Source organism: Lepidochelys olivacea, assembly GCF_965140295.1.
Source record: "Lepidochelys olivacea isolate rLepOli2 genome assembly, chromosome: 10".
Lineage (NCBI taxonomy): Eukaryota > Metazoa > Chordata > Testudines > Cheloniidae > Lepidochelys > Lepidochelys olivacea.
The window spans coordinates 46,464,216-46,481,945 of record NC_140420.1 but is presented as its reverse complement, the minus strand read 5'-3'; the positions used below and the strand labels follow the sequence as shown (position 1 = coordinate 46,481,945).

The window sequence follows — 17,730 nt, the reverse complement described above, 5'->3', positions numbered from 1 at the left end:
TGTGTCAAGGGGGCTGGGTGTGAAAGGCAGGTGGCAGGCCATCAGCGCAGCCCCCACTGCGTGCAAGCTCGGGGGGGGGGGGGGGAAGGAGAGAAGAGTGCTTTCCAGCAGTATTTCTTTTTAACAGGGGCTCAGTCAAGTTAATGTTAAATTTGACCATTTGTATTGCATAGTTCTGATTGATTGCCATTGAACTTGCTTAAATACGAGTAATTCTACCAGGTGTCCCATATTCAGCATAGGGAAATATAGTCACCCTAAATAAAGGGGACAAAGCTCTGGATATTGGAGGTTCCAATCTGGGCCATGTGGTGGTAAGAAGGAACTGGAGAGGTAGTCAGTTGTCTCCACCCTTTATCTACTTGACTGGAGGCATGAGGAGAGCAAGGGCACATGCATAAACCAATGGGCACAGCTTTCAAAATTCTCCAGCTCCAGGAGCATGGTGCACGTGCATACCCACAGTGGAATATGCATAGGGCCCAGCACTCTAAGAAGCACGGGTTTTCCACTGGCACAACCCCATCTGTGCTCTGCCTGGAGGTATGTCAACACAGTGAAGAAAAACCCACGGTTGGCCCATGCCAGCCAACTCAGGCTCTTGGGGCTCAGGCTGTGGGGATGCTTCATTGCTGTGTAGATGTCTGGGCTCAGGCTGGAGCCCTAGTCTGGAAGTCTACACAGCAATGAAGCAGCCCCACAGTCCAAGGCCCACAAGCCCAAGTTGGCTGGCATGGGCCAGCCACAGGGTTTTCTTTGCTGTGTATATGTACCCTGTGTGAGATCAAAGGTGAGGGACCAAACATGCTCTTTAACAGAGCGAGATTCAGCTGCTAACTGCACATTCCTGAGATAGCAAACCTCTGAGAGGCACTCAAGAAAATAGTTCTATTCTGGCCTTCCCGGTTAGTAACCAATGCCAGCTTCGCTCTGGTGCGAGCTTTTTATTGTAAGTGATCAGTGAGCAAGCTGCAGTATTAACAACCCCAAGCATTCAACACCCATGAATCACCCCCTACTCCTTCCTCAAATGTGATTTTTTTTAAAATTGATTTTCAAGTTAGTTGCATTTGTGTTTTGGTCTCACTTGGGTCATGTTTTCAAGCTGTTCTCATGTAATCACTTGTCTCCAGCAGCTGGAGGGTTAGAAAAGATACCATGTAGAGAGAGTGTCAGATTTCTAGGCCAGAAGGGACCACTGTTATCTAGCACAGCAGTTCTCAAACTGTGGGTCATAAAACCCCAAAGTGGGTCATGATCCCATTTTAATGGGGCTGCCAGGATTGGCCAAAGCCAAAGCCCTTGGTGACGCTCAGGTTACAGGCCCCCTGCCTAGGGTTGAAGATCTTGGGCTTTGGCTCCCTCCAACCCCGCCGCTTAGGGCAGTGGGGCTCGGGCTTTGGCCCCCCTACCCAGGGCAGTGGATCTCAGGTGGGCTCAGGTTTTGGTCCCCACATCCTGGGGTTGTATAATAATTTTTGTTGTCAGAAGGGGGTCACGGTGCAATGAGGTTGAGAACTCCTGATACTAGTACAAGCCAGAGAACTTCCAACACTAATTCCTAGAGCAGATCTTTTCAAAAAAAAATCTAATCTTGATTTTAAGATTGCCAGTGATGGAGAATCCACCACAATTCTTCGTAAATTGTTCCAATGGTTAATCACTCTCCAAACTGTTAAAAGTTTACACCTTATTTCCAGTCTGAATTGTTTAGCTTCAACTTCCAGCCATTCAATGAAAATGCATCTTCCAATAAAATTGAGCGAGTTGGCAACACTGTATTCCCCTCCCCCCTTTTACTACTACTAACCAGGAGCAGTAATCGATCAGCAGGGGTGGGTCACTTCACTGAAGGCATCATTACCTGTTACTATGCATGTGAATTTGGCATCAGAGTCCTCAGACACAGCACGAGATTTGAGGGTAGTTTCAAACTGCGGCTGGGTCTCCTCAGTCAGCTGAGCAATGATTGTGCAGAAGGTGCTCCTAAAAGAATCAAGAAGTAATTCTTAGAGCTCAGATTAGGTTACTAGAAACAAAGAAAAGGGTTCTCCACCCAGAGATCAAATAATGTGCTTGGCTGACTGGTTCTCATTATATGCTAGGGCAGGCGGGAAAGTAAGTTGAGTGACTTACTGGTAGGCTGGGGCCAGCTCTGGCCCCTGGAAGGGGCGGGGCCTAGGGCGGAAGGGGCAGGGATGAGGGGGGTCAGAGCCAGCCCCAGCCCACCCTGTAAGGTAAGTGCCTCCCCCACCGGAGTAGCAGCAGCAGCCTGGGGCTCCGGGGCCTATTTAAAGGGCCCGGGGCTCCCCTGCTTCTACTGCCCCAGTCCTTTAATTAGCTGCAGGAGCCCTGGGGAAGCAACGGGGCTCCAGCAGCTATTTAAAGGACCGGGGAGGCAGAGGCAGCTGTTCAGGGGTGTTTAAACAAAAAAAAACAAAAAACCCCCAACGACAAAAGTTTTACTGATGAAAAGCGCTGGTGTAAACAGTGCTTTGTCGGCAGAAGCAGTCTCCTGCCGACAAAGCCGTGGCCGCTCATGGGGGATGGAAGTTTTTTGCCAGCAGGAGACCGCTCTCCTGCCAACAAACAGCAACTACCCTGCACAGCTTTTAGCGGCTGTAGCAGACCAGCCATGTCACTAAAAGCTGCGTAGTGCAGCCGCTCCCCTAGTTTCTGGCTGGGGCACAGAACAGTTTAGTTGCCTCTGGGCTGTAATGCTTTCTTCTAATTTTGGTGGCTGGGTTTAGTTTGCAGGTGCTGGCAGCCTGTGATTTACAGGCGATCGGATCAGATGATCTGGTGTTCCCTTCTGGCTTTAAACTCTATGACAACCCAACACCTGCCTTAGAATCATAGAATATCAGGGTTGGAAGGGACCCCAGAAGGTCATCTAGTCCAACCCCCTGCTCGAAGCAGGACCAATTCCCAGTTAAATCATCCCAGCCAGGGCTTTGTCAAGCCTGACCTTAAAAACCTCTAAGGAAGGAGATTCTACCACCTCCCTAGGTAACGCATTCCAGTGTTTCACCACCCTCTTAGTGAAAAAGTTTTTCCTAATATCCAATCTAAACCTCCCCCACTGCAACTTGAGACCATTACTCCTCGTTCTGTCATCTGCTACCATTGAGAACAGTCTAGAGCCATCCTCTTTGGAACCCCCTTTCAGGTAGTTGAAAGCAGCTATCAAATCCCCCCTCATTCTTCTCTTCTGCAGGCTAAACAATCCCAGCTCCCTCAGCCTCTCCTCATAACTCATGTGTTCCAGTCCCCTAATCATTTTTGTTGCCCTTCGCTGGACTCTCTCCAATTTATCCACATCCTTCTTGAAGCGTGGGACCCAAAACTGGACACAGTACTCCAGATGAGGCCTCACCAATGTCGAATAGAGGGGAACGATCACGTCCCTCGATCTGCTCGCTATGCCCCTACTTATACATCCCAAAATGCCATTGGCCTTCTTGGCAACAATGGCACACTGCTGACTCATATCCAGCTTCTCGTCCACTGTCACTCCTAGGTCCATAAACATGCAGGAAGAGTGTGTGTAGGGGGTGGAGATTCATAGAAACAACTATTGACAGCTCCACAACTGGTGCTAGCTGGCCTCAGTATGGGCAGTATCAGCAGGAGGAGCAAGTGGGAGGTCCCAGGAGCCTGTACTCCCCTGACTCTTAGAGGGGTCCTCCTAGGTCACAGGCAGGCACTGCTGCTGACCTGTTCAGTGAGCGAACGTCAGCCCTGAGGTCTGGAAATTCAGTTCCTCTCATCACATACTCTCTCGTCATTACATTTTTAAAGAGTAAATGGATACACAGAGCTTGGACCCAGAGCAGAGCCCACTGTCAGGGCTCTGAGCTGTGACAGCTGCCTACGCAGCTCCAACGGCAGCAGGGACCTACATCACCTACAGATTTAGCAGGAGATTCATAGATTCCAAGACCGGACAGGACCATGGTGAACAGCTAATCTGACCTCCTGTATCACTCAGGCCACAGAACTTCCCCAAAGTAATTCCTAGAGCAGATCTCTCAGAAGGACATCTAATCGGATTTAAAAATGGTCAGCAATAGAGAATCCACCATGACCCTCAGTAAATTGTTAAAAATTCATACCTTCTTTCCACACTGAATTTGTCTAACTTCAGCTTCCAGCCATTGGATCATGTTACACCTTTCTCTTCTAGACTGAAAGAGCCCATTAGTAAATATCTGTTCCTCATATAGGTACTGTGGCAAAGTACCTTGTTCACCTCAGCAGGCTCAGTTCTTTTTAGCCTTGGAGACACAGGGTTTAGGCAAGGCAGTCCTTCTAGGTGGCACAAGGTCAAGCTATACCTTTCCTCAGTCAGTCCCTTGTGCCTGTTTTCCTTTCCCTTCTAGAGAGGGGATGCAGCCTCCCTTCCTGGAAAGGTTCCGTGTCTAGTTGCACCCAGCCTACTGGCAGCTTTCCCTCTCCCTCTTCCCCACCCCCCCCCTTTCCTAACAGGGGAGGGTTTAAAAAGGTTTCAAGCAGTTGGAGTCAGCTGAACCGAATTGGTTCTCTAGCTACCCTTTTACAGTTGAACCTTATTAACCTGTGGTTACCTCTCCTCAGTGGATAGGGAGGGGCCTTTTAACCTTCTGGGACTGATTACTCCCCTCCCCATAGCTGTTTGTCCTGGGTTTACTACAGTACTTACAGGCTAATCAAATCACCCCTTAACCTTCTCTCTGTTAAACTAAATAGATTATTCCTTATAGTGATACACTCAAGGAGCTCAGCGTCTAATCCTTTAATTAATTTAATCATACTCCTAGCTCTTCTCTGAACCCTCTCCAGTTTTCCCCAACATCCTTCTTCAGCTGTGGACATAGGATTCCAGCAACAGTTGCACGAGTACCAAATACAGAGATAAAATACCCTCTACTCCTACTCAAGATTCCCCTGTTTATGCACTGAAAAATTAAATTAGCACTTTTGGCCACAGTGTCACACTCGGAGCTCACGTTCAGCTGATTCTGCAAACAGTTTTGGGCTCATGGTGGATAGTCTCTGCTTCTCAGGACAGAATCCTCTACCCTACAAGTATGACCTACATTTTTTGTTCCTAGATGTATACACTTACATTGAGCCATATTAAAACATATACTGTTTTCTTGTGCCCAGCTTACCAAGCGATCCATCACAACGCTGCTACGTCCCTTTCCATTCTCTTGCTTCCTGCTAAGGGCAGTTTGCAGGAAATCCAGGACATTGAATTCCACAAGCATAAGGAAGAGCTCATGGGGCTACTCCCACTGCTACAGGGTAAAGCAGCCAATCCTGCATGAAGACAGTCACTGGTGGGGGTTTAGTGGCCTTATTATGAATTCATGAGAGTGTTGTCTCAGTCCTGGTCCCAGAAAATGCTTTCCAAATTCATGTAGATTAAATTCAAAGAACTTCCCAAGCATCAGTGCAGCATTTCATGTAGCAGCAAAATAAACAGAGTGCCAACCATACAGCATCCTCCACAAACTAGTGATGCATACACTGAAATATACAGCTGAGTTCAACCCTTGTGTAACGCCACTGATGACAGTGGGTGGCGCCAGGGATAAACTAGGCCCATATTGTGCAAACTCCAGAGCCAGAGGTATACTGCTGAATAAAAGGCAAAGCACCAGAGACTGGGCCTCAGACAAGATGTGTCGCTAGCAGTGTGGCCTTGGTGACCCATTTAATCTTCTGCAGAGGAAGAAGAACCACAGTAGCCACTGGGTAAATGTTGGAGACTTTTTGTTAGAGGCTTCCAGTTTTAGGTCATTTCCCCAGCAACTCCTTGAATCTCTGAAAGTGCTGCACTATCCCTTATCATTTGGCCACAGCAAAACTTGTCTAATTCAAGCTGCTTCATATATCGATGTACCCATTTTCTGAGTGCTCCTGAAATTTTGCAGAGTGTAAGTAGTATCTGTTTGCTTTTCAACCTTCCTACATCTGCATGTTGTCTGCAGCAGCAGATCAGAAGCACATAAATTGAGCAGATTCTAGAAGGAAGTATGAAAGGACGGCAATTCAATAGCCTTTTTACATTAAAGAGGGACTTCTGTACTAGGGAAACCTCTGGACAAAGCGGACTTGAAAAAAAAAAAACCTCTTCCCCTTTTCTGTGGCTCTTGGAGTGGTTTTTCTTTCCTCGCCCCTTTTGGCAGCAATCCTGGAGGCTAGCAATCACTCTGGAAGGACCTCTTCCCCACCAGCTCATCCTCTCCTCCTTACTTCTGCAGGGAAGCAATAGTGACATCTTTGACTTTACAACAGTCCACGTTGACAATAGATCTATGGCACAAATATGGCTTCACTGCAGTCTGGCTAAGGAGAATCTGGGTTGCAAGGGCAGCTTGTGGGGAAGAGAGAGCTCTTATTTGAACAAGGTGGCATGTCTATTTTTTAAAGCGTATCCCTGTATGAAAGTCTCTCTTTAATAGTAAGAAATAGCTGAACAGACCTTTCCCCACCTCCACCCTTTCAATGGTGAAGATGGATAGTCCTTGCATCTACCAGAATTGTGCGCGATAAACACCAGCCTGACTGTTTGCACTTCAAGCAAGTAGTAGAGACTCAAGCATGCAGAATCTCATGCGTGCACATTATATAAGTGCCATGCTCTCTTCAGCTAGTACCAAAGCACTAAAGGTTAGTCATGCGATGTCACAGGTCCAGGAAAGGATTTGGTCAGAGAAGTTTAATAGAATAGAGGTTTACCTTCTAAAGCTGGAGGGAGATAATCGGTTGCCTGATAAGCTAAGCAGAAACAGCAAACAAAACCATTAGACCACAAAGCATGAAAAGAAGCAGAAATTAAACCATTATGTTGACAGATTAATGATAAGTCATCTTGCACAGGTCAGAGTCTCTATTAAAAGGCCACAGCTGCCTTAGCCTGCCTGCCAGGATAAGCGAGCTACATTGTAAACTGTAACCAAAACTGAAATGAAATGGTCATTAACAGCAGAAATGTAAGAACATTTTATGTGGGTCTGAAAGGCTAGATTTCCAAAAAACAGCACCTGAGTGGTCCAAGCACTCTCTACAGCGGTGTATGCGCAAGGCAGGAAACTACACTTAGTCTAGAGGGTATCCTGATAAGATGGCACTTGAGACCATGAACCAACTTACTTGTCCTGAGGAGCAGGCCTGGGGCCTGGCCACCTACTGATGGGCAACAAGTGTGTTTGCCACAAACTGCACTTCCAAGCTCAGAGGTGGGATCTGCATGTTGAAGGAATTCCAGGAGGCAGAAAAGCTCCCTGTTCGTAATGCTCTGAACCAAGTCACAGCGAGAACTTACTGTAAGCACATTTCACAAAAACTTCCATGGTCTCCATTCCCTTTGTGGTAACTTGTTACAAGGCTAACTGTTTTATAAAACACACTCCAATGCTAACACCTATATCTGATGGGCGCAGATGAGTTACTTACCAAGAGCAGAGCCTGTTCGCCAAACACTTTGCCTCCAGGGAGTCACACATCTGTCCACAGAACCATTTTGGAGCAGTATTTGGCAGCTATGGGGCATGTGCCGTTCCCTGGAGCCTAACACGCCACACAGACTAAAGGCATGAATGCGTGACCTGTCCAACCTTCCCTCAGCTCCATATTTGTGACAGAGATGCCTAAGGAATTGGGGGGGCGGGGGCCGAAGCGGCAGTGCAGCTCTGAGGCCGCAACACATTTGGAGAGCAAGAGCTACTGTCGGTAAGTGAGCCTTTCTTCCCCTCCATTGCTTCCACAGAGCTTGGCCAAAGGTGCCTGGCCACTGGGACTTCCCTTAGCAGGCAAGCAGAGGAAACCCGTGTGCTGAACAGTGACTGAAACCCTGCCCCCTCAAAACCAACATCTGCTGTTGCCGAAATATCCAGAGAACAGTGATTTGCAAAGGTGTGAATGGAACTCCAGGTAGCAGTCCTATGGATTGCAGTTTGGGGAATGCTGCAAAAACACGCTACCCCTTTAGCCAAGTGATCCCAGAGACATTCAGATACAGGACGCCTACTAGCTCATAGCATAACTAAGCACAGTCTCTTATCCACAGAAATAGACTTTAAACTGAGATGGCGTGCAGAGTTCTCTCCAAAGACCACATGCAGTCTGTTCCATCACTACCATCCAGAGCATGTAGCCTCCCTTCCCCTGTGTGGCTTTAGAGCAGAGACAGTCTCCATCACAGCCTGGTCGACAAAAAACGGATGCAGTTTTGTCATAAGTCAAGGGGTAAGCGTAGCCACCCTGCTGTGTGTGGAACACAGCATAAATTGGTTGGCTCCAAGCGTGTGCAACTCAGACCCTCCTGACCGAGTAATGGCTCTAAAAATGAAAACTTCAGTGAGAAATGGCAGAGATTGCAAGATCCGGGAGGCTCAAGAGGGCTGCTTTGGGTTTGTTCAATGGCAAGTTACAGTCCCAGAAGGACAGTTTGAGACACCCTTTAAAAATGAAAAGGAGTACTTGTGGCACCTTAGAGACTAACAAATTTATTCACTGAATGCATCCGATGAAGTGAGCTGTAGCTCACGAAAGCTTATGCTCAAATAAATTAGTCTCTAACGTGCCACAAGTCCTCCTTTTCTTTTTGCGACTACAGACTAACATGGCTGCTACTCTGAAACCTTTAAAAATGGTTTTATTAGGGGGATGGCTGAACACTGTGGACCCTTTTGCAGGTACATGGTAGATAGAACATACTTGGGAACACAAGCATTCAAGTCAAGGTCCCTAGCTTGAGCAAACCCATTTTCAAAACCCTTTTGGGAAAAGCCTGAGGCAATACAAAAAAGAAAAATAATCCAGCACAGCAGCCCAAGTCCAACTAAAGTGTAGTATAGACACAACTGTGACACTGCACCCCATATTCTTCAGGGAGATATTAGGATTATGATTATGGCATAACTATGATGTATTTTATACATCGGCCATTGAGATCATTGGAAAGGGTGTGATTTACTGAATATGATTATCCTATTTGTATGCATACATCATTTTTGTATCTGAAGTTAGGAATATTGACTGTCTATCTGTATTACAAATATGTTTACACCTGGGAATGCCCACTAGGCAGAATACACTCAGTCTAGACCAGTGCTTCTCAAGCTATCAAATGTGAGGGACCAGCAATTTTTTTTTCCAATGTGCGCACAGACTGGCAGCCGATGGCTCGCAGACCGGCACCAGTCTGCGGACCACCACTTTGAGTATCACTGGCTATATATAGATGGCTGACTGACAAGGGCCATTAGAGAAAACAACAGGCCTTAGAAGAGGATAATCTCCCACCAGGAGGCCTTCCTGAGGATGCTGTAAACAGCTTCTGAGTCATGGCTGCCATGACACTACAGGAGCATGTGACCAGATCACCTGGTACTGGACTCCATCTTGGAATACCAGTGTTTTTCCACTGAAAGGCGTTGGAATCAAACTTGGAGACAAACAGTTCCCGCCACATGCAAAAGCTATTTAAGGCAGGGGAGTGACATAATTGTGGTTCTTCACTGACTCCCTGACAAAGGAGACTCTTGGAAACACCTGGAGGAACAAGGACTGAATGGGTGGAAGTGCTGGACCCAGGCTAGAGGAATTTCAAGTCTGTAAAAGGAATTTATACCTGGGATTTGAAGCTGCAAGCAAGTGCAGCTTGCCCCTTAAGAATCTCTGCAACCGGCTTAAATAATCATTTAGGGGTGAGAATTTGCTGCTCATATCCAATCTCTTTAGCATATTAAGCTTAGATTGCGTTTTTGTTTATTTGCTATTGCTATCCCTTATAATCACTTAAAATCCATCTTTTGTAGTTAATAAATTTGTGTTTGGTATATCACGAACCGGTGTGTAGGAGTTATAACTTGGGGCCGAAAGCTGTTGTATATTTCCTCTCCACATTGAGGGAGGGGGCGAATTTCATGAGCTTATCCTGTACAGATCTCTGTGCAGGGCAAAACGGTATAATTTTGGGTTTACACTCCGGGGGCGGGGGGTGCACTTGAGTAGCTGGGCAGGTCCTTAGCAGAAGCTTCCCCATGCAGAGCTGATCTCAGCATCTGTATGTAGCTGTAGCTGGGTCTGTCCTACCTGTATGTGTGCTGGAGGGCCTGTCACAGCAGTACAGTGTAAAGGTAGCCCAGGCTGGTGGGTCAGGTGGGCTCAGTGGTACTCCAGTTCCAGGTGGCACCCCGGGTGGACCCATCACAACGTTGTCCACCTGTTCATGAACTATATGTAAAACATGGAGCAAGGGAGAGGCTGGCTCTGTGACCACTCTGACGAGGAACTGAAGAACAGTTATGTGGTGGGAGCAGGGGAGTTTATTCCCTTTATGATATGCTGGGCTCAAGCAAGTTATGCAATGCACCCCTGACCTGCCAACTGCTGCTGACAGAGATTTGGTGGCCCCGTGGCTAGGCACAATGCTCCTATGGGGACTCTGGAGGCGGTGTCTCACAAAACAGGTATAACCCACCTTGATTTGGGGTTCTCCCAGCTATAGATTTCCCTCTCATCTTTGACAGGGATGGGAGAAGGCTGCCCATATAGAGCCATTTTATGTAATGACATCATCATCCATATAGAAACAAACCAAGATGAGCAGAAGCTTTGTTCTACTTGAAGGGTATCAGAGACACAGGATTCTTTTGCCAGCTATTATCCAGGAGGAATTTAGGGAATTAGGAGACAAATTAGTTTACATGTTAGGAGCAATGAGAGGCTAACTAAGTTTGCTTTACTTTTCTTGTTTCCAAAGGAGATTCAGCAGAACATAGTACAGGAGTGGTCAGCTGCTGTAGTCATGTTGCAAATGGCTACACAAATGGATGGAGACATGTAAATGAGCAAGAAGGCACTAATCCAGAGATTGGTTTTTTTTTGTTTTTTAAAGGCAGAAGGACCATCATCATACAGTCTGACCTCCCGCAGAAGAGAACCTTGCCCAGTGAGTCTTGCATTGAGCCTAATGACTTCTGGCTGAGCTAGAGCAGTGGTTCTCAAGCAAGAGTACATGTAGCCCTGGGGTATGCTGAGGTCTTCTGGGGCATACATCAGCTCATTTAAATATTTGCCTAGTTTTACAACAGGCTGCATAAAAAGCACCAGCGAAGTCCGTACAAACTAAAATTTCATATGACTTGTTTATATTGCTCTATATACTGAAATGAAAGTACAATATTTACATTGTAATCTATTTTATAATTATATCGTAAAAATGAGAAAGGAAGCAATTTTTCAGTGATGTATTTTAATGTCTAAATGTCACAGCCACACTGATTTTGTAAGCAAGTAGTTTTTAAGTGAGGTGAAACTTGGGGTTATGCAAGACAAGCCACACTCCTGAAAGGGGTCCGTAGTCCAGAAAAGTTGAGAGCCACTGAGCTAGAGTACATCTTTCAGACAGATCCCTAATCCTGAGATAGGGACAGAGAATTTGCCAAAGCCCGAAGTAAATTGCTGCAATATCTGCTTTATTTCCAGTCTGAATCCATCTAACTTCATCTTCCAGCCACTGGATCCTATTCTGCCTTTGTCTGCCAGACTAAAGAGCCCTCTACTATCAGGAGTCTTCTGTCAGTGTAGGTACTTGTTAACTGATCGAGTCAACTCAATCTTGCTTCGGATCAGGACACAACAGCCAAAAGAAGCTTCCCCTTCATTTTAGGAAGATGCTATGATGAGGGAACAGTACAATTGGGAACAAAAATAAGGTTCAAAACCGTCAAGCCTCCCACTGAGCTTCTGAAATTACATCCGAGACCTTACACCCCTCATTGCACAGAAAGAGGCACTCAGTCTAATGCTAGCAAAGTAACACAAGACAGCCTCTGAAAACTGCACCTGGCAAGCCTGCCAGTGTTTCCATTTGCGGAGGCAGAGCCCCTAATCAACATGAGAAAAAATGGGAACAAACCCCTTAAACTTATAGGTCACTTGCTTTTGCAAATGGCTGCACAGAGACTTTTTACAATGTGGCAAACCAAGAGGTGACATTCCCTCGCACAGGACACTCTCACTACCTAGGGTTAAAAGGTCACTCAACTTGAAAATAAGTTTGTGACTGGAAGTTCATCAGCAATGAAAACAGGTGGGGGGAAATGTTTTCTGTTGTTTGCTTTGAGCATTTTACAGCACTCTGTGTAGAGTCCAGTTCCCTGGTTTTGCTGATGTCATTGGCACTAATCTCATGGATTAGCATGACAGCTTCACACATAGGATTGCCAATTTTGTAATATTTTAAAACTGGACACACTAGCAAGAGTGCTGGAACCTCCCCCCGGCCGCCCCTTCCCCTAAGGCCCCACCCCACCTCTTCCCCCAAGGCCCCACCCCTGTTCGCTCCTCTACTCCCTCCTCCGGTTCTCACTGCTTTTCTTCTACTCTGCCCCCTGCCTCTCCCACCCTGGGTCAGAAGGGACTTGCCTGTGGAGCAGGGACTGGGAGCTGCAGCCACCAGATGCAGATAGGAGGTGGCCCAGCTGAGTAGGGGCTGGCACAGGTGATGACCCGGTGCCTCCCTGCCTCCCCTGTCCGCAGTAACTGGACTTTGGGTGTCCAGTCAGTAGATCTGACCAGACACTGTCAGGTCCCCTTTTCAACCAGACTTTCTGGATGAAAACCAGACACCTGGCCACCCTATCCCCACAGAGCAGAACACAACAGATTTCCAGACCATGCTCCGACGTGCGTCAGCTCACGTACATGCCAGAGGGAGCAACATCCATCAACTCAGACCTTTCTACATATGCTCAGGCCCTTGACCCCTCCAGACCCACTCCTGGTCCGTGTGGCCAGACGAAGCACAGCTCCCCTGGACCAGAGCAGGTGAGCCCAATCCAGCTACTTAAAAAGAGGGCTAGTAGCAGGCCTGAGACAGGCTGAGCCCTGGGGAGGGAAGCTAGCTGTGGTGGGTCCCTGTGGCTGCTGCTCCAGGAAGGGAGTGGAGAAGGATGAATTCAATCTGGAACAGGTACAGAGAAGGGCTACTAGGATGATCCGAGGAATGGAAAACCGGTCTTATGAAAGGAGACTCAAAGAGCTTGGCTTGTTTAGCCTAACCAAAAGAAGGCTGAGGGAGAGATACGATTGCTCTCAAATATATCAGAGGGATAAATACCAGGGAGGGAGAGGAATTATTTAAGCTCAGTACCAATGTAGACACAAGAACAAATGGATATAAACTGGCCATCGGGAAGTTTAGACTTAAAATTAGACAAAGGTTTCTAACCATCAAGGGAGTGAAGTTCAGGAACAGCCTTCTAAGGGGAGCAGTGGGGACAAAAGACATATTTGGCTTCAATGCTAAACTTGATAAGTTTATGGAGGGGATGGTATGATAGTTGCCAAAGTTAGGCTATCCTAATTGATCTTTGACTATTAGCGGTAAATATGCCCAATGGCCTGTGATGGGATGGGATCTGAGTTACTACAGAGAATTCTTTCCTGGGTGTCTGGCTGGTGAGTCTTGCCCACAGTGTTTTCCTCAGGAATTGAATTGGGGTTTTTTTTTCAAATTTACAGGGGGGGTGGTGTCAGGACCAATGAGGGGGAAACCGTGGAGGGTGAAGCTGTATAGCACCATAGTAAAAAACTGAAAAATGTTTCATGACCATTTTATTAGATTTTAAAATCATCACACAAATTAAAGTTGGCTACTCAAGCCTTCTATGAAGCTCTACATCTACATCCTTCTTGGTTTCTTGTTATAATTTTGCACAACTCTGTTAATGAACTTCTTGAATGCAATGCATTCATCTTTGGTGGCTTCTAGTGTGTCCAGTACTTCCATTCCTTCAATTGATATGCTCATTAGTTCATTCACATGATCAGGCAGAAGGCGACTTCTTTCAAAACAAAAAATTCTACTCAATGATGAAAGAGAATGCTCAACTGTAGCTGTTGTGACTGGGAGTAGCAAGAGATGAATTCCTACTTCTTTCAGCCCAGGAAACATAGCATAAAGATCAGGTCGAGCCACTAGTGATAATAAAAAGGAAGTTGAAGTCAAATCTTCATTCTTTAGTCATATGATATTCCACTCTGTGTTCAAATTTTCTATTCTGTCCTGAGCACATGGCCGCCCCATTGCTGGTAGTCGGTGTTTTATAGGACAGGGATCTGTAAAAGCTACATAGAGGTTGAGTAGAATCCAGAAGTCGCTGTTGTAGGTTTTTTAAGAATCAAGTCTGTGTACTTTTTCAGTTTTCTTAAACACTTCTTGTCCTCTTCACTTAAGGGTGAGATTCTGTGGCCTGCATTGTGCAGGAGGTCAGACTAGATGATCATAATGGTCCCTTCTGCCCTTAATATCTATGAATCGCCTTCATTAGTCAACTTCTGGACTGAAGTCTTTGCTTCTTCCAGTACTTTTTCAATAGATAGCTCTCTGATTGATCCAAATGTAGCTTCTATTGCTGGGCAAATATCTACTACTGTTGTAGCAGATGCCTGGATGGCATTGTTTAATGACCGCAGTGGTTTCAACAGTAGACTTACAAGAGAGAGAATGGCAATAGTCTTCTCTGAACGTAGTAACAAAAGTAATCCACCAGCCTCACTACTTAGATCCATCCCATCTTGGTAGATACTTTCCAAAGCCAGTAATAATGGTTGGAGTAATTTTAAGAAAACACCCAAGGATCACTTGTGAGAAAGCCAGAGAATTTTCCCAGGTTGGACTAATTTGAACTTCAGTCCCAGTGTATCTTCTATATTTTCCAAGATATTCAGTCTTTTTGGACTCTTGCTGAAAAAAGAATATAATGAAGACATTAAATTTATAGCTTTTTAAAATGTCTTTTGAAGAGTCTGCAGCTCGTACTAGCTCTAGTTTGAGTAGATGGCCTCTGCAGTGTGTAGAGGAGAGACTAGGGCTACACTTTTCGCTGAGCAAAGCTTGTGCTCCACCATGTCTTCCAGAGAAGTTTCCAGCTCCATCAATTCACAAGCAGCCATCTTTTTGGGGTCCCATTGACATGCATTTAACTCTTCTAAGATGTGGGTTGTCACAGACGCAGCCATTCAGTCTTCTATAACTTGAACATCTAGAAATGCATCCACTGGCCTACCACTGACATCAAGATAACGTACACAATGACTTAATACTTGATGCCCATTTGCATTGGTGTGTTCATCAGCCACGTATGCAAATTTTTTGAATGTGGTGGGAGAGTTCTTCACTTTTTCAACTGTTGAGTCTTTCACTGTTGCACTACATGCATCTAGCCAGTCAGTTGAGTTTCTTGCAGAAAGATAGTGAGCATTTGCTGGTCTTGTTCGGAACCAGTGTTCAACTTCAGGATGAACAAGTGACAATGGACTTAACATTGGCCTCCAGTTTGTAGTGTGTGGTATCTCTTGCTTAAATAGAAAGTACGATGCCACGGCCATGTTTGTTCGCATGAACTGTGTTGTGTCTCCAACATTCTGAACAGCCTCATTAACACTCACCAGTGTTGTCCTTGGTCAGTGGAGATTCAGAGTTCAGAGGTGCTTTCGCATGAGTTCATCTCCCAGGTGGGGGGCAAGAAAGCACCTTGCTCGTTCCTCCAGCTGTTCACTGTTCACTCTGGACACTGTTGTTCATTGTGCCACCGTTCACTCCATCACTCTGTTGCCAATGGCCCTGCAACGTCACCTTCTGCTGCCACCTGCCACTGTGACCTCTGCGAGTTGGTCTCTTGAGGTTCCAGCAGCTCTCAGTGATTTTAGCTGAGCTCTCAGTGGAGGAACCTCGCTGCTAGTGCAGGCTGGGCCGTCTCTTCCACAGAAACACTGTCCCACAGCAGGTCTAAGCACTTAGACCTGATCATCAGTGATTTCAGCTGTAGTGATCACTTAACAAACAAAGACTATCTATGGAGCCTAATCAGCTCTGTCTTTAAACAGTGGAGAGGGGCAGGTTTAATAGTACTTGTGACTCAGGCAGACCATCAAGCAAAACACCTCTCTCTTTCTCTCTCTCTCTCTCAATGCCCTCAATCAGCACAGGCTAAGTACAGTTCTGCTGCCCTTTACTCGTACAATAAGAACAACAACATTTCATTACACACACACACACACACACACATACCCCCCGCATTCAAGTGATTTGTAACCCAACCCCAGCCAAAATCTATCACTTGGGCAACACAGCTCTGTTTGCTGGATACCTAGGTAGATTAGGTGTGAATGTAAATACAATCTGGTCTTGAAGCCTTTCCCCCCCAGCCTATCACTAGCTGTCAGGGAGAGCTCATTTAGACTTTGCTTGCAAATCATAATTTGAAATTATTAGGTTGGCCAACATCACTGAAATGAATGCACTGACATGGTCATAAACTGCTGTACAAGGAAGCTAGTCGATGTTCATACTTTTCAAATCTATTATACTTTTTCAGATCCACGTATTTTATCCTATACTGTATATGCTTTTAAAGTGTGTATTAATGTTTCAATTCAAATTTCCAAACAATCACTAAATTGGCAACACTGCATGTAACTAGTTCTCAAAACTGGGGGTGGGGAAATCCCTGCTTGCCCACATGCTCAGGATTTAGCTGATTGCCATATTTGGGGTCGGGAAGGAATTTTCCTCCAGGGAAGATTGGCAGAGGCCCTGGGCGGGTTTCGCCTTCCTCTGCAGCGTGAGGCACGGGTCACTTCCTAGAGGATTCTCTGCACCTTGAAGCCTTTAAACTATGATTTGAGGACTTCAATAGCTCAGACATAGGTTAGGGGTTTGTTACAGGAGTAGATGGGTGAGATTCTGTGGCCTGTGTTGTGCAGGAGGTCAGACTAGACAATCATAATGGTCCCTTTTGACCTTAAAGTCTATGATTCTAGGATGGAGAATGCCAGCAGCTGGTATGCCAGAGACCCTTCGGAGGTGTGGTCCTGGGGCGAAGGACACAGGTAAGACTGTTTTCTTTTTGAAAACTTCTGTTGAAGAAACAAATCTCTATGCCGGAGACAGGGTGTGACAGTGTGTACTTCGGAGCCAGGGAGAAGCCCGGTGCTGGTTAACACAACCAATGCACTTTACAGGGGGCTACAGCTTCAGTCTACCTGGAAGCAGAGGCAAATCCAGAAGGCAGCACCTCTCTCATTAAGCGCAGCAGGTAACATTGATGCTCTGGGAATGGCACTGGGTGGAGTCTGAGGTGTTACTGACCATCACTTGGGATTAGGGTACCTGAGGAATGTCTCTCCTCCAGCTGTGATCTAAGGCTTGCTCTCCAGGAAAGGTCCCGCTCAGGAACATTGTCTCTGTCAGGTCCACCAGAACCCCGAAGTTAGAAGGACACAGTGTGAAAATCATAGTTTTGGAAACCATGTCTCTCAGCTTTGTTACTAGCCCCACTCAGAACCTTCAGTCACATCTGTGTAGGCCTGTCTGTCTCCAGTGCCACAGCTTGCTTTGCTTGCCAATTCCTCTATAGGATGAGCGGGTTTGTTCACATACCTTGGGACTTGCTGCTCAGATGCCTCACAACACATACTCTGCAAGCCACACATTCTCTCCCAGGGCACCATGTGGGGACAGTAACTGGCCAGCCTATGTTAGAGGAGAGACCATTCATCTCCCCACCACACAGACCCTTCCAAATACCCAAACAGGGAACTCACATCCTACTACTTCTCTTCCCTGTCTCTTCCTCCCCCATTGATCATACAGAGGAGATGTGCTTCAGGCTCCGCATTCTCCATGGCTTTCCCCAGAGCAGTTGTCCGGGGCAGGACTGCAGA

The 17,730-nt window shown here is 46.4% G+C and overlaps 1 protein-coding gene across 1 annotated transcript in view; it reads right to left on the bottom strand.

The window, feature by feature from the left end:
* The window catches only part of ALPK3 (alpha kinase 3), a gene marked incomplete at its 5' end in the record, with an annotated part of 92,699 nt that overhangs the window by 59,608 nt on the left and 15,361 nt on the right, over nucleotides 1-17,730 (bottom strand). The window contains one exon of the mRNA XM_084640925.1: nucleotides 1,865-1,986. Within this exon, the coding sequence (XP_084497051.1) occupies nucleotides 1,865-1,986 (122 nt within the window). The remainder of the gene's footprint in view (nucleotides 1-1,864; nucleotides 1,987-17,730) is intronic.